General features: G+C 44.7%; 1 protein-coding gene across 3 annotated transcripts in view; it reads right to left on the bottom strand.

The window, feature by feature from the left end:
• Positions 1 to 209: 209 nt before the first annotated feature.
• The window catches only part of coro2ba (coronin, actin binding protein, 2Ba), a 38,917-nt gene continuing 15,076 nt past the window's right edge, over positions 210 to 24,050 (bottom strand). The window contains exons 2-13 of one of the 3 annotated variants that reach the window (XR_012987302.1): positions 15,641 to 15,841; positions 8,184 to 8,300; positions 5,734 to 5,883; positions 5,444 to 5,608; positions 4,609 to 4,725; positions 4,050 to 4,154; positions 3,839 to 3,935; positions 3,482 to 3,594; positions 2,536 to 2,626; positions 2,249 to 2,388; positions 1,495 to 2,090; positions 210 to 1,247 (exon numbers count right to left, since the gene is read on the bottom strand). Coding sequence is in view for 2 of the 3 variants with exons in the window: in XM_076287241.1 (XP_076143356.1) it covers positions 1,959 to 2,090; positions 2,249 to 2,388; positions 2,536 to 2,626; positions 3,482 to 3,594; positions 3,839 to 3,935; positions 4,050 to 4,154; positions 4,609 to 4,725; positions 5,444 to 5,608; positions 5,734 to 5,883; positions 8,184 to 8,300; positions 15,641 to 15,841 (1,428 nt within the window). In the remaining variant the exon portion in view is untranslated. Of the gene's footprint in view, positions 2,091 to 2,248; positions 2,389 to 2,535; positions 2,627 to 3,481; positions 3,595 to 3,838; positions 3,936 to 4,049; positions 4,155 to 4,608; positions 4,726 to 5,443; positions 5,609 to 5,733; positions 5,884 to 8,183; positions 8,301 to 15,640; positions 15,842 to 17,501; positions 17,620 to 24,050 lie in introns of those variants that run through there. The other 2 variants (XM_076287241.1, XM_076287240.1) reach the window with 2 other exon arrangements.

Genomic DNA, 24,050 nt, shown 5'->3' with positions numbered 1-24,050 from the left:
CTAACTTGAGCTCAGTCTTCGAATTTAAAAGAAGCAACTACGGCAACCATCCTGCTTAACTCACCGCCAGACACCGCTGTGGATGCTCTCACAAGTTGGTGACAATGGGCCACGTGGGCAATGTTATGCATATCGTCAATGTGTATTCCACACAGAGAGTAACCTGCTTTGCCCCCCCCCCCCCCCCCCCTTTCATCCAAGCTGCTCATTCCACCAGTGACCTCCAGGGTTGTGCACAATTCGAATTGCAATTCTGCTTCCTGTTTGCTACCTCAATTTAAGTGCAAGTGAAATTCAAGAATTGAATTGGAATTTAAGAGCCAGTTTCAATTAAATTCTGGAATTTTGCACAAGCCTGGTGACCTCGACCTCCACCAATTACCTCTGCCTCCATGAAACAAGTGGTTCTCATCAGCAAACAGGAATGGTTCTTTCAGTAAGCTGGGGAAACTTTTATGACAGACACACATTTGTATATGTAAAATCTCAAGACGAACTTCTAAAAACACCTACCAAAGTTTCAGGATTGGAAATTGACTGGCAATAAAATAACACACACTTACTTTTTTGCCAACAGAAGACTGTGTGCATACAAATCCAACATAAACCTGCATTGCACACAAAAGTACGAGTTCAGTGATGTATTCAGGACAAATAAATATCACATAAGAGATTTTGATGGTTAAACTCCGATGCTGTGACTGCACTGAGAGGTGTTATTGACGCCAGGATAAAGATTTCCCTTTTGACTTCAGGAACTGAGCCGACATTTAAATCTAAGGTTAAATGCAACTGATGTATGAAGCTGTAAGGAAAAAAAGTTTTGTAGGGTGACCAAAAAACTCATCATTTTACTTTGCTCAATTAAAAACATTCAGCCTCACTACAACCATTCTGACCATCTATATCTATCTGTTTCAGTGTTTTGTACGGTATTACTGCATTCTACTTCTTTATATGGGTGTGAAACCTAACTTTTCTCAATGACTAGCTCTACTAAGGAAATACCATTACAATTCTCTCTAAGGTTGTCTTTGTTTTGTCAGAACTGACAAACACTCTTGCTTTCTCACTTATATGGTTAAAAGAAGAAGCTCACACATACAGAACACACCTTGCATTACTTCATTGAGTTCACTGTGCGGAGGCCAGATTCAGTGATTTCCTTGAGAGATATGGTTTGCACACCAACATGTTGACACCATTACCTTGGTCTTGGCACATGGCACTGGTCTCCAATGAAGATTCTAACCAAAAAGATACATCACCGACACAGTTCATTTCAGAGTCTTAGCTCTTGAGGAATAACTAAGACATACCTGTAAATTATGGTACTATTCTTTGTTGTCTGTAAATATTTACTGAGATTAACTCGACTACAAAGAACAGAGCCTAAAACAAAAGAGCATATCAAAATAAATAATTACCATATTAAAAGTAAAATACTACTATTTTAGAGGCAGGTTGAAGATACAGAGACGGAAAATCATCTACCTTCAGAAACAGGCTAATATAGCTGATGAAAGCCATTCAAATCCAGATGTCAACTTCTGCAGTTGATACACTCATTGGGGAAAAGGAAAAGCAAAGCCCTGTAGTAAAACATATTTGTGTTCCCTCTTTACACAGTTCACATGCACACCCATGGGTGCAGATCTCTCACACAGCTCCTCAGTGGGAGATGGAGCTCCCCACAGCACAAGTGGCAGTGGGCGAGGGAGAGGGAGAAGTTAGCTCGGGTTCACGAGGAGGGGGATCTCTCTACCCCTGAAGAAGTTTCTGGAGCACACGCCATCAGGGAAGGGGCATCGCCTAGTGAAAACAAATGCCCCTGCTGGGCATGCTAAAAGGAGAGGAGGGAGGCATGTTGCTGTTGGATTCGGCAGTGCCAGGGGCTCGGAGAGATATCACACAGATGGCCAGACAGGCACTGCCCCCGAGGCCCCACCCTCCTCTGCTCAGATGTTATTGGGGTTGTTCCGCAGGTTGTTCAGCTCCAGCTCTAGCTGTCTAATCTTAACGTCCTTCTGGGTGAGTTCCTCCTTCAGCCGTCGCAGCTCGTCTTGTTGCCTGAAGAACATCCGTAGGAGCTGCCAAACGAGACGAGACAAGACAAGACTTAGAGTGATCAGAGAGACTGAAGTAAAAATCGACACCTCTGCCCTAGGAAGTAGTCTAACACAGCACACTGCTCCATGATCCAAGCTGCTTTTCACACAGATGCATAAGTCGCATGGTTTCTACGCACCTCGTTTTCCGTCCTGGGTGGAACGTTCTCCAGCAGGTCGATCCCATTCACCACAACACTCTTCTTCTCCTTCACAGGGGCTTTGAAGACAAGCTGGCTGGGCCTGCTGTAGCCTTCTTTCAGAGACATGAGGACAGGATCTGTACAAACACACACACACACACACACACACACACACACACACACACACACACACACACACACACACACACACACATATCAGACGCGTGAGCTTCTCACAGAGATCAAATCAGAGGATCTCACAGAGAGTAGACAGGATGCTGTACCTCTGTTGATCCCACTTAACCACTCGTCAGCTGAGATGGCCGGCTCTGTCCCGGCGGTCATGGGATAGATGTCCTCCTGGTACGTCTCGGACTGTGGCATAAACACACACATGCAGAGTCAGTGCCATAAACAGTGCCTTAGTCTAGGCCTACAGGATATAAGAGATGCTCTGCACACCAAGGCGCTCCCATTTTTGTAATTATTTGCAGTGAGTTACGTTTCCCATAAACAGCACCTCACAGAAGCCTTGCTGTGCCACACAGCACACTACTGCACACAACTCAACTTTTTTAGTTAGTTTGTAAAATGAAATAATTGTATGACAGCTTATAACTGTTTTGTTAATTTATTTGAGAGGATAAGGTGAGGTGAGGATGGTATCATCACACCTATGATGCCATTTCTCTTTTGAACATCAGAAACCGCAGAAGAGCTGAAGAACACATAAGTATCTTGGTAACGAAGCAAGATGTTATTCCCCACAGAAATTACTTCTGAGATATGCATATCGTCCCTGAATATATCACGATCAAAGAGAGGCAGCCCTGTCTGCTCTGTGGAGCCTCAAATCTGGCCCACACCTCCTCCACTTACTGCAGCCTGAGACAACACAGGCCCAGCGTCTGATGTGAGGTGAACTCACAAGTGACTCCATAGTGTGATGAGTTGACAAGCAATTACACACTAATGCCAAAGGAGAGGGATTCTGCAGCCCTGTCAAAGTAAGTCATGTTGGAGATGCTGACTAGCAAATCTTGGCAGTCCTCCTGCAGTATTTGTGTGTGGTATCAATTCAGAGGCTCTGGCACCAGTACTTCCCCTAAAGACCTCCCGGAGGAGCACTGCTTTATTCTGTTAGTGTCTGAGGCAGTTCACAGTAATGGAGTTATGATTGGCAGCGTTATTAGTTCATGCTTTGGGAAGGGTTAGGATGCACCCACTGACCCTCCTAGGCACGATCATGGAGATGGGCTCGACCAGGCCCTTTAGCGTCACCAGCTTGTAGAACCGGAATACTTCACAGGCTGCCACATCAAGGCCATGCTTTGGCATCACACCTGCAAACCATACCACGAGAACACGTTTTGGACATGGATTATATTCATAAGGTCATTACAAAATTGCCTTTGGTATATCACTGAGTAATTCACAAGGTTTTGAGAATGTATTTGGTTTTATTACATAAAGTAAGAGGATCCTGAATCGTCTTCATATTCTCAAATAAACCATCAGATACTAAATGCATATCTATATGCATATCTATACCAAGACCACTTTGTGCATTCTCTGTGTAATACCTACCTAGTCCCTTCTGAGGTGCTGGGGATCTAAACTCCATCAGATACATTAAGTATGGCTTCTCCGAGGTGATCTCATAATAACGAATATTCCCATCTCCCTGTAAACAGATGCAAACATTATTTTAAAAGGCAAAATAAAAAAGCTAACAAGACACTTTAAATGTAAATATCTGCTTTAAAAGTGTTGATTTTAGATGTAAGAGCTTGCTCACCTTGCCGGCCAGATACAGCATGTGTGTGTCTGGATCGTAAAAGGGGAAGAGCAGCCCTGACAGCCCATCGATCTCCTCCTCGACGATGGGCATGGACAGATCCTCCTGAGGAAGACATACAGCTATGGTCAGGGCCATGTCATGACTCTGTCAATCAAGCGTCTGTTCACGTACAAACACCCAGAGCATGCAGGAGCGGTGACAGAGGTCATTTTTAACACTGGACACCTCTTGTGAAGGATCTTATAGTAAAGGAGAAATCATGAACATGCCCCCAGAGTGTAGCGCTGTAGCTGCCTGGCTACTTTAGCTGTTGGCTGCCGCAACTAGAGCTAGGTAAAACCGATCGCCTACATTTTTCCCCCCATACCAACAGTACTCGGTGACATCGAGAAACAGAGACCTATGTGAAACATCGCCGGATTTCTCCTTTAAGCGCTGTCGCAGGTTAACCAAAAGCAAATGGCACTGGCGATATGAGGCAGGCACATCAGAGGTTGGCAATTGCCTGGTAAAGGGGGCATTGGTGCAGGTTTTGGTGGGGAGGGGATTTGCTCACCTGATCCCACAATGCAATCTGTCTAGTGTTCCAACGAGACACCCCCGTTGTCAGCAGTCGCTTCATGTTGCCTAGGAACACCACCCGGTTTACTTTGTGGTTTTTACAGTTAGCCTCCTATCCAAAGAACAAAAAAATAGTCATTCAATTACAATAGCTAAACATCACCCTACAGTCTTCATGCATACAGCCTGGTCAAAACTGAGGTTATTACCCATATCAAAGATTAACCTCTAGGGGGACCTACTTTTCCCATTACGCTGGGACAAGATCCACTTGGGTCTTATAAAAAACAGTTCAGCATAATGTAATTTAATTTTGTGGGATATTTATAGAAACATGGGGTGGAGGATTAACTATCAGCAGTTCACAGCTCTGCTGTCAGTGGCTGCTTTGCTGCTGTGGGGCTAAAGAAGTAAGAGAGAACCATTGGAGTAAAACACACGATACAGTATTAATAATGCATGGCATTCCCTAGTGTGTAGGGCCTTGTGACTGCCTCGAAAAGTCAGCTTTGAAAAGGCCTGACCTACAGCACCGGAGAGAACTTTCTGTGGACAAAACAGAATTATTTGTGTCATCAAAGTTCAATGCAGCCTTTCACAACATGGTTTGTGGAGTCAACGATTGATTTTTTGTGCCTTTGAGTCAAGTTGTACATTGTTCATCTCAACATATAGCCTAAGGACACTGGTTGTGAGGTATATTGACTTTTCAAATGTTGCAAATTTCAGTGAGTAAGGTTTTTTTTCCCCACACTGATGATTGAATAGCTTCTGGATGTAATACATCTATGACATGTCTGTTAAGGTTACTTGAGATAATTTGTCCTCACTTGTAAGACTCGGCCAGATCGAGGCTCAATCACACGCAGCTTCTTGTCTTTGCAGCTCGTCGCCAGCAAGCTGCCGTCCGTGTTGAAGGACATGCAGAGGATCACGTCCGAGTGGCAGTCAATCATCTTCACCGGCTCTCCGATCTCAAGGTTCCAGATTAAGATCTGCGGCAAGGTGGTCAGGAGAGGAGACAGGCATGTTAACAACTCATCCCAATGCTAGTCACACATTCATGAGACACTAACTTTCTGCATCAGTAATGTGATTCATTTTGCTCCAGTGTCGTCACCTTGTAGTCGTAACCAGCGCTGAAGAGGATGCCGCTGGTTGTAGGGTGCCACTCGATCAGGCCCACCCGCCGGCTGTGGCCATACAGCTCCAACACAGCCTCCGTCATGTTTCGCCTCAGTCCTCCCTCGGGAATCTCCCATATTCTCACCTGAGGAAACGACACAGCATAACAACACACTGAACACAGCATCAGGACCAGCACAGCATAACAACACAGCATCACTACCAGTATAGCATACAAACACAGCATCACTACCAGTATAGCATAACAACACAGCATCACTACCAGTACGGCATGGCAACACAGTATCAGGACCAGTACAGCATAACAACACAGCATCACTACCAGTATAACATAACAACACAGCATCACTACCAGTACAGCATGGCAACATAGCATCAGGACCAGTGCAGCATGGCAACACAGCATCAGGACCAGTATAGCTCAATAACACAGCATCACTACCAGTACAGCATAACACAGCATCAGGACCAGTACAGCTCAATAACACAGCATTACTAGTAGCACAGTATTTTGGAATACTTAGTTTTCTCAGTTTTTTCAAGTATACTGTGAATACCCAACCTGAATGTCAGCTTCCTGTTTGTAACCTATATTATATATTGTCTTTTGCTTTATGTGTGAATCTGTGAACTCTGTGAAAATTAACATCTGAGATCTGCTCTGCATTGTCATTCAAGGTCTGAGAGCTAAGCCAGTGAGGCTAGGTCAGAGGGTACGATGGAGAAACGCAGGCAAGCGTGGCGGCAGTGGGCACAGATGCAGAAATATCCTGGATACTCTGGGATTGCAGGGGATTACAGATGACCACTGACGTATAGTGTAGCCCACCACAGAGCTTATCTCCCACTGAATGAAAACCAGAAGGGTTAAATATACACATACATACATGCCTAATGCCCATGACTTAAAATATACAGTTGCCATAAATCCTGATACAGAGGGTTCAAAAGATCTTGACACTATAAACCCTAAAGTATATATATATACAGTTAAGAACAAAATTATTCATACCTCTGGCAAATATTGGTTTAATGTTGATTTTCTTTTGACCAATATGTTTGTTCTGACTGAAAATGACACTGCCACATGCCAAAAGGTTGTAAGACAATGTGGTGGAAACATGGAATCAAAAACAGAAGCATTTTTATCTTTTTTTTATGAAATTATTCATACCCTTTTTAAATAACCAATAAAAACTTGATTTGCCATCACAGTTCTCAAATGGTTCTTATAATACCTATCAAGCCTCTCCATTTCTCCACAATGATTCTAGACAACACCTTTTTAGCAGCAATCTGGGTTTTGAGGCAGGAACAATTATTTTCCATCACTCTGGCCTGGTGCTCACTTTTTTATGGATTGAGGTCTGGACTCTGGCTGGGCCACTCTAAAATGTTGATATTGTTTCTTGTTCCATTTATTTCCCACTTTGGCTGGATGTTACCGGGAGGGTTGCCGGTTCGAACCCCGACCAGTAGGCACGGCTGAAGTGCCCTTGAGCAAGGCACCTAACCCCTCACTGCTCCCCGAGCGCCGCTGTTGTTGCAGGCAGCTCACTGCGCCGGGATTAGTGTGTGCTTCACCTCACTGTGTGTTCACTGCGTGCTGAGTGTGTTTCACTAATTCACGGATTGGGATAAATGCAGAGACCAAATTTCCCTCACGGGATCAAAAGAGTATACCTGTACCTATTGTCTTGCTTAAAGGTCCAATGCTGCTTATGAGCCCAAGGTTCCCTGCTCAGTGCCTGAGGTTTTTCCTTCAGAATCTTGATGTAGTCCTTTTTTCTCATAATACCATTTAGTTTAACAATGTTGCCAGGCTCCATTGTCTGAAAAACACTCAAAACTAATACATTTCTGTAGCTATTCTCCACTGTGGGTATGGTGTTTTGGTGGTTGAAATTTTCACCCCATTCCAAAATGGACCACTTGGTCATCATGGATGCTGATCATGGATCACTCTTCTCCAAACATGCACAACTCAGCTTAACCTTTATAAGGGTACACCTGGACATATTGAACATATTGATAAAGCTATTATAAGAACCATTTTGAGAGCTGTGATGGCAAATAAAGATGTTTCCATTGATTATTTAAAAAGGGTATGAAAAATGTAGGACACACCATTTTTCATAATTTTTTAAAAAAAAGATGAAAACGCTTCTTTTTATGATTCCATGTTTCTACCACATTGTCTTGTGACCTTTTGGCATGTGGCAGTGTCATTTTCTGTCAGAACAAACATATTGATAAAGAGAAAATATTTGCCAGGGGTAGGAATATATATATATATATATATATATATATATATATATATATTTATATATATGTATATATTAATATATATATATATATATATTTAAGAGTCCCCGGTGCAGCTGGTTATGGGGTAAGTTCATTCATTTACAGCAGTCCACTCACAGAAGAGTCTTCAGAGCAGGAGGCGATTATGTTGTCGATGAAAGGATTCCACTTGATGTCCAACACATTGCCTTGGTGACCACAAACCTTAGGATAGTGAGGTTCAATACGTCCTGACTATATAGGAAAAGGACAAAAGGAAGAAAAAACATAAAGCAGGTTAATAAATGCAACAGAAACACTAAATTAATTTGTCTCTCAATAATGTATTAAGAATATCATCGTTATCACCTTTATTGGCAAACTCAGGGTATTATTTTGTATAGTTTATTTTCCAATAAAGTACACCGTATACAATCTTATTATAGTAAGATTGTCATGTAAATATTTTGCTTCACTTCCACCATAACGAACTTGTTTTCTGTAAGTTACATAATGCAGATACTGTATCTTGTGTGAGCTGTGCTGCAGTTTAAACTGGGAGCCTTCCCCTTAGTGAACACTAGGTGGTGCTGTAGCACAATGCTCAGAGCTCCTGGGCTGAGCTGCAGGATATCGGTCATGATGTCATGAATGTTTGATGTCATTTCAGCCCAGTGACCTGCTTCTTATCTCCCGCGGGATGGAACTCTCGGCTCACGTACTTCAAACCGCCTGCTTCTCTGGGCTTGCACTTGGAGAAGATGGTGAGAGCTTACAGTCGCCACAGATTTGTAATGTTATGACATCCTTTTCACTAAGCCATAAGATGCGATTCGGGACTTGTAATATTGCATGGTTCACTGGGCTTAAATAGCTTTGTGTGTATTATCACTCAACAGGGGGTGTTTCATTCAAATAGCCTAAAACAGACCCATCCTCTAGCCTTTGGTTCCAACGTTTCAGCTACACAAAGGCGAAGCAAATTTCAAGATAATTTGTGGAATTGTTCTTAATTAGCACAGTGGCTGGCGGCTCGAGGGTGTTCTCATTTCAGGCTATTTCCATATGCAGTGTTAAACTGGTTCCTACCACTCTGATTTCCCCGAAGAGCTCAAAACTCGGTAGGGTACAGGCGACAATAATGAGATGGGCCTCTCAGATGTCATGCTCAAAGAGGAATGGTACGACCGAAGACAAATTGACAACGTCTCACAATGTCTAACTGGGATGACACATTTAGCTCTCTGTTGATGCAGAAGTAGCCTAGTGATAAAGGTTGCAAAAACACACAATACAGCCATGAGCCATCAATGTTTGACACCTATAGTCCTGGGGTGTAAAACCGAATCCAGCTAGTTTATAACAGTAGTCTACACTGGCAAATATTTTGAAAAAGGCATTCATTCAAGACATCCTGATTTAACTAAATCAAATAAATAAATAGAAAAAAGCAATTACATTTGGTAAGCTCTCTTGGAAGAAAATGACACATTTCCAGAAAATGAGGAATTACTAAATAACAAAACCACCACATAAGGGATTATATACTTCTTGGTAAGACCAGCAGTTTTTGTAATGCAGACCCTAATTTACACAGACTGCGTGACAAACACCCTAATTAGACGCCCATAATCTCATCAAGCACCCACAACAAAACATGCAGCTCACCGCAACCCAATAACACAACCTAGACACCAGACAGACACCATGAAAGGAGGCCTGTGGGACTGCTCCCTCTCCCGGCATATGCTTCATATCTCACTAATGTAGGAAAAGTTTGACAGTAAATAGAGGTGGATGGTGGAATCATCACCAGCAGAGTATGTTCTGCTTCTGCAGTATCTATCATCTCATAAAACAGACTTGAGTATATGAGAAGAGCAACAGCAAGCTAGCAAGGCAGAAAACCTCACAAGGCAGAAAACCTTGCTAGGCAGAAAACCTTGCAACCTGCATGGCCGGATTCTGCAGCTGCATATAGTCAGCAAGTGCAACTCATCCCAAAGACAGGATGTGACTATTTAAACGCTTCAGCGGGAAATCAGTGGGGATTTGGCAATTTCCTCTCTGGAAAGGTCGGACAAAAGTTCCCAAAAGGGTTCATAATAAATATGAAAAAGGTGGATCTTTCTGTGTTTCTTTCTCTCTCTCTCTCCCCCTCTCTCTATCTCTCTCTCTTTCCCTACTCCCTCTCTTATTTCCTCCTGCTCACCTCTTTCTGCTCTCCTCTTTCCCTCCTTCCTTCTCTATGCCTTCTCTACCCCCCCATCTCCACCCCCCCGCTTCAAGGCCATTTCTGCCTTATAGTTTGCACTCTATCTGATTCTCTGGCCCTGTGGCAGTAGGTAAAGGAGGGCACTATTAGTCCTGGCCTCTGTGAGCTAGCTGCTCCCAAAGCAGGCTCAGTGAGCTAGAACCTGGCATTTTTATTCGGTGCTGGAACTAAAAAATAGTTGTTTTTTCCTGTAAACCAGAGTGGGCGTTATATTCTACCATTTAGGGAGAATCAGGCTAAAAGCGTTTTTTCTACCTATTAACCATAAACAAACTACTGAATTGCAGCCTCAGTCACACAAGACATCTGAGCCACTCTCTGGGTCTTGGTATAGGTGAGCGATCAGCTGTTAACGGCCAGGGGTGCATTTCCCAAAACCATAGTTGCTAACTAAGTTAGCAACTTTATTGGCTGCAAAGCAATTTCCCATTGCCAACCAACTAAGTTGCTAACAGGTTAGCAACTATGGTTTTGGGAAACGCACCGCAGGCCGTCAGTCAAATGAGAGGTCCTACCATGCAGTCATCATACAATCACAATCTACTATTCTTCACATCACACTTAAAACGGTATTTTTATGCCTAATACGTCAAAGAATTATAGGCATACAGTAAAACACAATGCACGTTGCATACGGAGTCAAATATTTATATGCATAATGACATAATGTCAAGGCAGGGGTTTGGAGAGTTGCTTGCTGTGCTACATTTCATTTCTGCTTTGGATGTTTAGATATCGGTCATAGTTGTGTGGCAAGTCAAAGATCATTGCTACTGTATGAAATCTGGAAGGCTCTGTTGACTCACTAATATCAATCAGCCATTTCCTCTGCTGCCTGCACTGCTGGGAGAGCCAGCAGTCAGAGAGAGAGACAGAGACTGTGCTGAGGCTGATGAAGGCTGAGAGGCTGTGTGTTTGTGTCCATTACGCAACAGGATCTGACAGAGATGCTATACTCTGTGTTCTGCAGGTTTCTGGACTGAGAACAGAACAGATGCATGTTGTCTTACAGACATTCTGATGTCGTTACGCTGCTGGAGGTTGTTATTCGTATTACAGCAACTGCAAAAAGCATGGGGTGGCCATTACGTGAGTTAGTGTAATGCAGCCTCTGTGTGAGCTAGTCTGGTGAGCTAGTCTGGTGTAGCCGCTCCCAGAGCGGCCTCTGTGTGAGACGGTGTGGCGTTGAGTCCAATGTGTGTGAGCCAGTGTGAGCTAGTCTGGTCTAGTCGCTCCCAGAGACGCATCCAGCAGTTCCTAATCTTTCCAGGAGGCTGGAAAATCTGTGTCAGAGTCTGGTCATTAACACACACACCAGCGCTCAAAGCTAATAACAGGCCCATCTGGAGCCTGGCTCTCCAGCACTGTGTGAGTGAGTAAGCAAGTGCTCGACTCCTGCCAGAGTGCTGCCACTGACTATTCTGCACAAAGCCTTTGAGACCTAGCGGTGCGTTTTGTGGATTTTAACGGATTTGGTTAATTTGCCAACTACAGAGGGTGTGTTAGTGTTAGTGCTGGTTAAGTGTTTTTTTTCCCCTGTGCTGTGAGAACAGTAGCTGGCAGCAAGAGGCAGTCTCTCCTCTTCCTCTCTCCTCTTCCTCTGCAGGGAAGCAGATGGCTCTCTGTGAGGATCAGCATTCGCCAATATGGCTTTTAGCTGCTCCTCCACTGCATACATTCAGGCAATTTTTGAATATAAATCATCATAGCCACATACTCTATCTTACACACATCCTTCCTAAACACGGTGAGTTAGTTGTCAAAGGTGGAGGCTCATGTCGGGATATCTATGAAATAGCATTCATGAGGGCAGAACTAAGATGATGTACAGTAATAGCTATGAGAATAGGACAGCATTTTATCGTTCATGACTGTTTAATATTTAAAATTCTGCAGGCCACAGCTGTGCCATATGGTCAAGGCTGCTCTTAGTTTTTCCAGTCCTTAAACTCAGTCTGATGACATCACCATGGATACCTTAAACCCGTCCTGTGTTATATCGCTCCTCTTGGCAGCCTGCTAGTAATATCTGCATGCAATTATTCTTCCAGAGTCCCTATCACATTGTCAAGCAAATAGCAGTGCAGAGTTCAGATGATATTGTTCCCATCTGTCGGTACTGCTCTGTGCATATGTAGCAGACAGTGCTCAAAATGAGTACCAGATTTATGCTTTGTCAAGTGTAAATAATTGTCACTCAATACTACTGTCAGATTCATTCAAAAGGTCCAGCAGGTTGTGTTAAAAGGATTATTTTCACAACCATCCTCAGACCTCTAATGAACTCCTTACACATTAGTGGGTCTTTGGCATTGCCCAGTATATTCAGGATCTGTGCGACTCGGCTGACAAGGACTCATAGCTCTTTAGGAGAAGCTGTCCACTCAAGCCCAGGGCCCCTGTGTACTGACGTACTGCATTAATTTCAGCAAAGCAATAAAGCTGCACCAGCAGCACCAATAAGCTCACCTGGCAAACACAAAGACAGGACCGTGTGAGAGAAAGCACACAACAGAAATGACTCCAGAGCTGCCTGCTCTGAAGTGAAGGCCATTAGTCCGGCCCCTGCAATATATATAAATAAATAAATGCACGATTGAATGAATGAATACATAAATAAATAAATATCAGTGGAATAGCTGCAAATGATGCTGACTGAAGTGCCCCTGTTGGCAGATCTGAGTTTTTTGAATTTGCAACCTTGATAGCTGAATAGACACTCAGTATTCCATGGTTCCACAACAGAGCTAGCTGTGTCTTGTGACATAGCGCATGCAAGGGAAATGGACATGTGATGACAGGCTTTCAAGAGCCTTTCTGATAGGAGACACAGCACTCAAAGACTCCTCCACTGAAATGCATTGGGTTAGTTCGTAACACTGGCAGTAGTCTACACATATCCCGCCCCTTCCTGCATGCCTAACTATGACCTGGACTTTGCATCGCTGCAAAAACACTCTAACAACCCTTCGTCTATTAGATGTATTTATTTATTGCACTAAGCACTTTACTGGATATAGCACTTTCTGGAGTTTTCTATGGGGTATTAATGGGGACTTAATTATGTATATGAGTAGCCTAATGGGTGATTCATGTGATTTAAATGTTATCGTTGTTATCCTGTAACAATGACAAATGAAACTGAACTGAACTGAGCTCCCCATTCACTTGAATAGAAAAGTAGCTGCCCGATAACTGCCCAGAGTGCGTTACCAAGATGGCCGCCAAGTGGGGGGACTTGCCTATTAGGATTTTGTGACAGGGCATGGGAATGCTGGTAATTTAGCACTCGGCATCGGGCATTTTGCATCTGGCTCGTTTGGTACGCTAATGACAGGACACAATTCACTTCGGGGGCTCTGCTGTGGCATTGCGTGATCAGGCTCAGGCTGGCTAGGCTACGCTGCTGTGACAGTCACTAGGAGAGACACCTCAGGGGAAGCAAACTCAAGCACAACATAATCAGTGCAAGTGATCTGGCTCTGTTACAGTGTGGCCACAGCACAGCACTGATGTCTTTGATTCCGGCCACCGAGGACAATGTGTTTCAGCTGATACCAGCCCAAGGACCAACTAAGAGATTTAAAGTCCCAGATTAATTTACATTTTTCTCTGGTAACTGCTCGCCTTGGCATGCACTCAGGATGAAAGCTTTGCAGCCAGCAGCAGACATTTCAGCTTCACTGCCAGGTCTGTCTTAAAGGGGCAGTGCACAAACCCAAGCCTCCCAACATAATGACCACTCTCTCCTCTGGACTCAAACGGAACATGTCTGTAAGGTGCACATATTTCTAGATTTGGGGTTTAGCATGGTATGTGTGCTAGCATGTTAGCATGGTATGTGTGCTAACATATTATGGCTTGTTTCTCTAAATATGTAATACACCTGAGGCACAGTTTTTGTTTTGTGTCTTTGTTATCAAATTTAGGGTTACTAAAATAATATGGCATGCTTATAGATGCATAATATGGCATCATCATGATAGATAGAGACTTATATTTTATCCGGAGGGACATATATTGGTATCTGAAAGTGTGTAAGACATCTGAGGCACTAGTCCACCCTTCAGTGGGAGAAAATGGTTCTGTGTCAGTGGGACAGAGAAAGTGTGTCCTTAGCCGGCTAACTGTCACCACTCGTTAATACTGAAACCAGACTGCAGCCAGACATGACCTCTGCAGATGCTAATCCCACAGTATGCTAAGCACTTAAGGAAGTCAAAGTGAAACATAAAGAAATGCTGAGGTAAGCCTGAGCTACGTGTAATATTGTAACTAACGACCTCCACCACATATTTACAAAAGGCCTCAAGGCAGCAGATTTCCCATTAGCTAAGCAGCCATGGTGTTGTTATGTTGGTCTTGAACTGAGCAGTTGACTGATATCAGCGGAATTCCTATTCATTATTATCTAAACTCTGGCCGTCTCACAAGCTGGACTCTGATTACAGAGGGAATGTTTTGGTGCAGTCCAAGGCAATGGAAAACAGTTCCACTCCTCCTTTTTTTAAAACAATCTTAAGAATTTTGCCCCTTTAGTTAATAACTTTATGAAGGAAAAAGACAAAAGAGAAAAAAAGTCTTAAAGACTTAAATGGATTTTGCCCTTATTTATATTTCTTTAATTTGGTGTATGTAATTGCTGTTGGCCTTCTCTAATAAGGCTTAAAGACACAGTGTGACACATTAAACCCTGCCCCTGGTAGAGGGTCAAGGGTATTGTAACCAAGTCCATCCTGTGTGTGTGTGTACTTTAAAGTTTAAACTACTAGTTAGATTTACTTCAAATTTTTACACAAGGTAGTGGGTCACCATATCTCAGTTCCCTTACAGGTTCATAACCAGATGCTAAAATTGTTTTCCATGTTCTTTAACATTGTGAGGATCTGCAGTTACCCGACTTCTCTTTTTAACATTATGATGAGAAGTCTCCTGCAAACTAAACCCCTCTCTGGGAGACAGTTGTTATGTACTTCAATACTGTAATAAATTGTAAATTGTTACTGTGCGTGTTGTGTGCATGTATGAAAGTTCTTAAGAGTCTTTTTATTAGCTTATTTTTTATCGTGTCCTATTTATTTGAGCTCTGCTCAGGCAGTGTGTCTGAATTTTGTTGTATCCCTAGTACAATGGCAATAAATGGAATTCTAATTCCAGTTCCAATGCTAATTCTAATTCTACTTGCCCAGGCTGATCCTGAGTGAGATACTGTAACTCTCTCTACAACAGAGAGGAGGAGAGGACAGACAAGCATGCCACCCTACAGACATTCAGATCTATCAAAGTGTTTGGTGCTCCCTGGACCTGAAACACCGGTTACCTGGGAAACAGGGATGACAATGAAGGAGCCTCCTCCAGCGCTCTCGGTGACAATGGCGAGGAACTTGGCGTTGACGGCGCAGAAGTGGTTGTCATGGACGTTCTTTGTGATGGGAATGCCGTCGAAGCAGTGCTCCCGGTTGGCCACTTTGCCATACACGTTTCGAAACTTGGAGCTTCGGTATGTCGGGCGCCATGACATCTGAAAACAAGGGTGCAGAGAAGAAAGAGAGTTTAGGAAAATCATACTCCACTCTCTATGAGCTCAGAAGCTCTATGTGATGTGTCTGACTTTTCTCAAGAACATTGAGATCTTTAGAAAATAACGGCATCCATAACTATTGTGGTATTGTGGTTTAGAGAAAAAAAATGCATTCAAAACAAATGGTAGCACTGAATCCAAAACAATGTACAAAAGGGCCGGGTACCCTTACAGCCGTACCGTAAAGATGAAGCCATAAATGTAACAACCTTATTAAGCCTGGCAGGAGAGCACACACACACATGTTGAAACAGTTACAGGATTATATCATTCAAACACAGTAGGTGTGAGTCCATTTCAAGCACTCAGTTCTTGTGCCATGGCAACTCCATAATGACACCTTTGCGTACTATAACAGCATGGCATACTATACATTCGGAGGAGGTTATTCCATGTCATTTGCCATCCTCCAGGACATGTGTGTCTTGAAACATATGGCTGGGCTTGGAAAAGTCAAAAAAGAAACAACTTCAGAGCAAAGGGAAGTGGTTAGCTGAATCATAAAAGTCACTGAATCACAAACCGCCACATGAATGATGTGGGCTGGTGCGAAAAATAGAAATTGGTGCCAGAGAATGAGAAATTGTCACAAAATGCTGCGGCAGAATGAACCCCAGCTCTAAGATTAGAATATGGAGGGAAAGGTCCCAGGAAACGAGGGGATTTATGACCAGTCACACACATTCATGTGATGACATCAGCAGGAAGCTCAATTCAGCATTGTTTAGCTGTCTCCCGGGCCGGCAGTCAGAAGTAGACATGCGACTCCAAGCACCATCCGATTCAGGGTGTATGATTATGTCACCATACAGCGGTTTTAAGATGGAGGTCTCTTGGTGGACCTTATTGAATTACATGCCCAGCATGTGGGAGGGCAATCCGTTTGTTTCACTGGCTGTGGCCAAGTGGCGTAGCATCAGTCAAAGGACAGCTACTGTACTGTCTGTGCAGGGACAGCTGTCACAGCCCTCCAGCTCTCATCCGTTCCCTCATTTTCCCTTCTCTCCCAGTCTCTTTTTCCTCCCTCTCTCTCTCTCACTCCCTCTCTGTCACATACACACACACACGCACACACACACACACACACACTTATGCTGTCTTTCTCAGGCACACACTCACACAGAATCTCAGTCAAATGCTGGAATCTAATCTTCATTCCTCCACAACACAGTGCAGGACCAGTCATCATTTCTCCCAAAAGAGCTTGAAGAGAAGAATGGCTGTTTTCAAGCCATCGCAGAGAGTGAGCATAAAGACTGCTTGTTAAAGAAGTCATGCTTGAAAACATGAGAGAGGGAGAGAGAGAAAGAAAGAGAGAGAGAGAGAGAGAGGAGGGAGGGAGTTAGCCCAGGGCAACTGGCATTAGGTTTTGCTCCTAAGGACGTGTCCTCAGTGTTGAACAACACAGGCAGCTCCATGCACTCATGATCAGTATGAGGCCAGAGGCATGTCCCTCTCCTCCTGCCTCCGCCCGCACAACACACCAACATCCTCATCATGGATCAACTTCACACAGCCTGTGCACAATAACAGCAAAAAGTCTCACACTGGCATCCAGGCTGCCGCTATAGTGTTTCATTCTATGCAGCCGGCATCTTACCTTCTGGAGATGTGGAAGTATCTACTCTCTGCGTGATGCCTCTCAGATTACGGATGTGTGTGTGTTGTGTTGTGTGGGAAGCTGCCAGTATCCTCTGCCTGTACATCCAGATCCAGTGTGCTGCTGGCCTGGGCTACGAGCTTGCATCTGCTTCTCTCGTCTCTCTCGACTCTTCCCTCCCTCCATTCCCCCCTCCCCTCAACCGCCCCCTTCCCTCCCAGGACCAGCACAGGCCCAGCCCTGGAGCCGCCGTAGTGGTCTTTCTCTTAAAGGCTGTGGTTACTCCACTGGCTCAATCCCTCCTCCCTCACTCTCTCTCTCTTCCCCTCTCTTTCCCTCTCTTCCCCTCTTTTTCCCTCCCTATCCCCCTCTCTCTCTCACACACACATTCACACTCTCTCTCTGGCTACAGTGGCCTATTGTGTTTATGATAGTTGAGACAGCCACTGAATGCAAATTTTAAAAAGGGATACAAACAACTTGAGACTTGATTAGAGGCTTCTTTCAGCTGCCACATTCTCAGTTGCTCTTCACAGTTTTCTATTTCCTGCCAATGATGACCTTTCCCTACTTCCAAAGATGCCATTCACATTGCGTTATGCGACCCTTCTGACATCACTGTCAGAATTATACTGGATGTTCAGACTCCAATGTCTTGGCTCCAGCACATAGACAAAAATTGCATTAAATTAAAACTAAAACTAAACCACTAAGCTGGTTTGAGGAGGCAGCACCAGTCCTGTTCAACCACAACACCATCCGAGCTCCTCTTCTCCAGATCTGCCTGCCTCCATCTGTCTCTGGAGGAGGTGCTTCTGCCATGGGGAGATGTAGAGATTGTTCAGGAGAAGGTCAGCTCTGGGCTTCCCCAGTATTCCCAGGGAGGTGTGAGTGTCTTTTACTACCAGGCCTTTCACCAGCAGTCCTGAAAACCCCACTTCACATAGACACCTCAAGGGCACTTCAGCCGTGCCTACTGGCCGGGGTTCGAACCGGCAACCCTCCGGTTACAAGTCCGAAGCGCTAACCAGTAGGCCACGGCTGCCCCTCTCTCATCTCACCCTCTCTCAACTGGCCCCTCAGTCTCCCTCTCTCACTGTTACCGACTCCTCAGTCTCACTCTCTCATCCTCTCACCATTGCTGGCCCCTCAGTCTCACTCTCTCATCCTCTCACCATTACTGGCCCCTCAGTCTCACCCTCTCACACTCTCACCATTATTGTTACTCACACCTTGTTACTGGCTCCTCAGTTTCACCCTTGTTACTGGCATCAGACCCAGGTGGCTGCTGCCCTCTCATGCCCCGTCTATTCAACCCTATGGCACCTGGAATAATTACAACACAAACACCCCATATGGCCCTGAGATGTGTGGGCCACTGGAGGAATGGGGAATCATGGGCATCACCCGTGAAAATACTAAGGAGTTGAAAAACGAAGAGAGGCTGCGTGAATTCAAAATGAGTGTACTGAGTACTAAGAAGTGCATGAGCGTAAGGCCTGTGTACTTCATCTGAGCATGAAATCATTGTAAAGTCTTTTGAAATAGAATGTCAGACCTCTAAACCTTTAAAGCTGTAGCAGGTAGAAATGTGCAAATATGCAAGGACAAAACACAGGTGTGTGGGATTTCCGTGTCCTATATGCTACTGAATCAGGTCAGGGCTATCTGTTTATGATGAGCCTTCAGTCGGTTATCAGTTGGTCAGTACTCTTGTCTACGCTACTATATGTAACTGGACCGTGCTTAATCTTTGGTCAGCAGGACTAACTGTATGACTGTAAGATAACACCACTCGATAATAACTGCTCTTGTCTATTCCAGCTTCTGTATGTCACAGGTGCTAGCAATGAGTTACTAACACTGTTATGGATTATTAGAAACAAGCCCTCTCCAAATGGATGACCCTCATATGTTTCAAATATGCTACTTAACAATGAACAGTGAGAGACAAAATGTTCCATGCCAGATGAAAACAAAATATGCCAAGAAATACAAGCTTGTGAGGGACAGATACAGTTAGAGACTGTTAGGGGCCGTTTATACGAGAACGATTGCGAAGGAAGACGACAAAATATTTTATCAAAAGTGCCTTTTGTTTACACGGCGACCCCGCCATTGGGGCTTGAAGACGCAAAAATCTGAAGACTCCTTCCAGAGTGTAGCGTTTTGAAGACGACCCGGGTTGCGTCTCCGTCTAAACGGCGAAACCAAAGATCCTTGATTACCTCTCTGGCTAAACTGTCAAATTAGAATGTCTGCGCGTGACGTACCGGGGTTCTATCACACGAATATCACATACTCTTGCGTCTTCATATAAACAAAGATTTCCCCCTGAGAATGCTCGTCTAAACGCGAATAAAACAATGAAGACGAGACGCCACTTCTGCGTCTTCTCTTTTCATCGTCACCGTATAAACGTAGCCTTAGTCTGTTAAAGGCCTCAGTAAAGCTCCTACATTTCTGTGAATGGCTGTGTAAAACTGTAAGCGAGTAAAACTGGTGTTAAAATGTAGTAGGATGCATCCCTGTAGTCCTTCCGCCCACAAACACACAGCAGACGCAGGAACTGGAAGAAGACATGGTGTGTGTGTGTGTGTGTCTGTGTGTGTCTGTGTGTGTGTGTGTGTGCTCAGTGTGCGCTGTGGAGGTTATTCCAACGCCTCGGGCCACAACACTGTGTTGGGAGGGAGAGGTGAAGCAGCACCGAGGCCTCCAGCATCTCCTCCTGTCTGGGATCACCACTGCGCTGGTTTCTTCCTGATGGGTATCACGTGCTCACCACTGCTAACTCTCCTCTGTGTTTGCACAGAGTGGGAACAGGCCTCCTGAGGCTCCCAGGGAGAGAGTTTGAGTTTGGTGTAGGGCAATTGACCCCTACGGGTCTAACATTGTTGTTTTTTTAGGCTTTGTAATGATGAGGATGTGTTCAAGTGTGCATGTGTGGGTTTGTGTGTGTGTGTGTGTTTGTTGGCCTGTGTATGTGTGAGCGCTTAAGGGCAGAGGCACTCCAGAGAGCACATTCTGTTTATTGACTTTTTCTCCCTGGCCCTGCAGTCAGTGTTGCTCCACGCCTCTGATCACACTCCCTGTGCCTCTCATCCTTCCCTTTGTCAACACACACTACATGCAGTTAGATTTGCATGAGTTCTCATAGTGGAATACATTAATGATCACTGGAAGATACTGCAATCTATAGAAATCTATACTTAATGTGGTGCAAAGTCTGAGAAGAAAATCGGAATGTCAAAACCCTGTATGTTGGCTATCGATCATGTCAGATCGTGTGTGGGCAGTTCCCACTGTGAAAGGAGAGAGTGCTTGAGTTCCTCCACTTCCTGTTGGCTGAGTGAACAGCTGAAGCCTGCCAGCTACTCCGCGAGTCCTTTCTCTCCAGTTCTGGCAGCGCTTTGAATTCCAAACTCATGTGCTGGCCATGGGTACAATGTGGACCGTCTGACCCAGCAGCCCGAGCCACATGTGACACATTTGTTATGAGCGCACTTGACGCAGCGAGAGCGGCGGCACACGTACTTGACGGAGATCCAGGGAGGAAGAGGGTCTTTCACAGCCCCGCAGAGAGGACGCGAGACAAAAGCCTGAATGGGCGCCACGGGGCGGCTGTCTAGCTCATCACCACGGCCCTTGGAGGCCGCTTTGTGATGCAGCGCTGGATCTTTGGATGTACCCCTCTATTCCACTCCTCTCTAATCTGCCCCCCCCCCCCCACTCGCCTCCACCCGCCCACTATACCCCCCCATTACCCCGCGGGCTCATGAGCGGGGAGTCAGTTCCGACGACATTCCCTCATGGCGGGAGGGAAAATAGCACAGAGCTGCAATCCCCCGCTGGTTATTTTGGCAGCAGTTTCTCCAGCTGTGGTCACACAGTGACTTTCAGAGGAGCTGCATGGCCCCCGGATGATGGCGGCTAAGGAAGAAAGCCTTCTCTTTAATATGAGAGAGAGAGAGAAAGCCTTCTCTTTAATATGAGAGAGAGAGAGAAAGCCTTCTCTTTAATATGAGAGAGAGAGAGAGAGAGTTCAAAAACTCAAGCTCTCGCTTTAAGAGTGAAGACCCAAGTTCTTTTGGGATGGGTTGTCTTTGTGTGTACTGATAATCCACTGAATTATGTACTGCTTATACAGATGTGACTGGACAGAGGAGACGCATAGCCCATCACACACACACACACACACACACACACACACACACACACACACACAGATACACACTCACACACACACACACCAGTGTTGTAAACTGTAAATTTGTGATTTTACCTAATCCTGACTGAGGCTTGTCTTATTACAGACTCTAATTAAATGTGTAGAGAAATTCGGCCAGCCCTACACTAACTCAGCATGTTCCACTGCCTGCTTGGCTATGGCTTGGCCTCCCGTGTAATGTAAGGAGACAGGGGGAGTCGGAGAGACAGTGGCTCGGATTAGATTAATTCACCAACAACACCACCGTGACTTCATCTCTACAGTGAGATGTGTGATAATCCCATCAAACACACCCCCACTCCCCCTCTCTCCCGTGGATACGGTGAGGTGAGTAGCTAGCTGGAACTCCAAACAGATACAGGGCTGTGTGGACAATGTGTAGTTACACACATGTTTAATATTACACACATGTTGAACATTACACACGTGTTGAACACTAATGTGTAATTATACACACGTCATACATATGTGTACTTACATGTCGAACCCTGATGTGTACTTGTTGAATCCTAACATGTTGTTACACATATGTGGATTTGGACTTTTATTCTCCAAAATAAAGAGCCATGTCACCTGATAAGGTAATATTACATGACAAATAGTAGGCTATTGCACAATTGCAATTCCTGATTCTCTGGGTCGGGGGAGAGTGAAGTTGCATGGTTCTCCGTAGATGGGTCGGTTACAGATAGGAAGCCAGGCCATTCTCCCTATTACGTTACTTTACCTCAAAATTACTTTGAAGCTGTTTTATTCAATCTGGTCTCAGTTTCGTAGACCCAGCCAAAGGTGCTACCAGGTACGTTTCTGAGGTGAAAACTGACCAGCGGGGGTGCTAAAGAGAGAAGTTTTTTTTGCTTTTTTTTAGTGAGCAACCAGGGGAGCTTTAGCTCTACTGTCAACATGCTCGACTTCTGCTCCGAGGTGCTGCAGTTGATGGGTTCGTGTCCGGCCGTGTGCAGGGACGATTAGCGCAATTCAACACACGCACGCTGGACTCGGGGAATGTGTCGCTACACTCTTAAATCGAATGTGTTGAAAACAACACAACTTGCGTTGTTTTTTTAACACAACTCTGTGTCCAGTTAGGGACAACACATTCGTTTTAAGAGTGATAATGAGAACAGGTTGGTTTTATTACGTAAGGTAAAAAAAACTGGCATAGGATGCCTTTAAATGTGAGCCAGCCCTCCTCTCTCTTACAGAAGCAGTGTTCTACATAGACCACCCATTCGTCAAGGAAAACCTGATTACTAAATAACATTGTCAGAGAAAACCAGATTGGCATGTAAGGTGGGTGCTTCTAATGAGCAGCTGTGCTAATGTATTGGAATGATGGAGCTGGTGTGTATCCAACCTTTCTAACCTTCTACATAGATTCTTTTCTAACTCTCTCCGTCACAGTCACTCTTTGGATGTGCCACTAAATAACTGACTATGCTGCAGAAGTAAATAATATGGAAATGCTGCAGTGCGAAGTACGAAGGGTGACATGCAGTTAAGAAACTACTGTGAATAGGGCAGGATGAGTCAACAAGGAACTGGGCAGTTATCTCCCACCATCCAAATTCACATATGGCTGCTATTTGAAGGAAATGTTTAAATGTTAACCTGAGCGCACTCATCAAATCTCCACCCAAGCTGTTGATGATTAGCAAGCATCCCCTTGCACTAGTTTATAAACAGGTGTATTGGCAGAGTGACTTTGCTGTATCTCACTCGCATTGTGTAGCTGTTTAATTCTGTTGTTCCCCAGGCAGACTCGTAATGGCTGATCAATTTCTGGGGCTCATCGTCTGAAGGGTTTCCCGGTGGGGATGTGAGGGTAGTGGATCCGGTAATAGGTGGCACTTAAGAGGTGAGTTGCCCGGTGCTGGAGCGCCCTGGAGAGCCCCTTAATGGAGCAAGGCGGGGGAGGGAGGCCAGGCAGGCCCTCTGCATAAACGCAGTCATTAAGGTCCACCCAACACCCACTAACACCACATCTTCATCTGTGGTGACTGTGGGCTTCATATTCAATGTGGGAGTATTTTTTTTTCTCTAATGCTGTATTAGAGACTGTGATTACTTTAATTTGTCCCCTGGCTGAAATGGCAAATGAACAAATTAAAATGATTAGATGCTGAAGTACCTGCAGTGGTGGCTGTTATTCACTCGGTCTGCACAGAATAAACCCCACTGTGTCTCATGATTCCAGCAGCACAAAAAAAAACAAGCCTCTTGGATAACATCCATCTTGACACACAAATCACTCTACCTTATTTTTGCTATTTTCCACAGGAGCAAGGCAGAGGCGAAGGGGTGTGTGGTGACATAAATTA

The sequence above is a fragment of the Alosa pseudoharengus genome, unplaced genomic scaffold, assembly GCF_046254945.1.
Source record: "Alosa pseudoharengus isolate Yale_2024_CS ecotype anadromous, Long Island Sound unplaced genomic scaffold, YU_APseudo_1.1 YU_APseudo_1.1_scf_16, whole genome shotgun sequence".
Taxonomy (NCBI): Eukaryota; Metazoa; Chordata; class Actinopteri; order Clupeiformes; family Clupeidae; genus Alosa; species Alosa pseudoharengus.
This window is presented reverse-complemented; position numbering and strand designations above follow the sequence as displayed.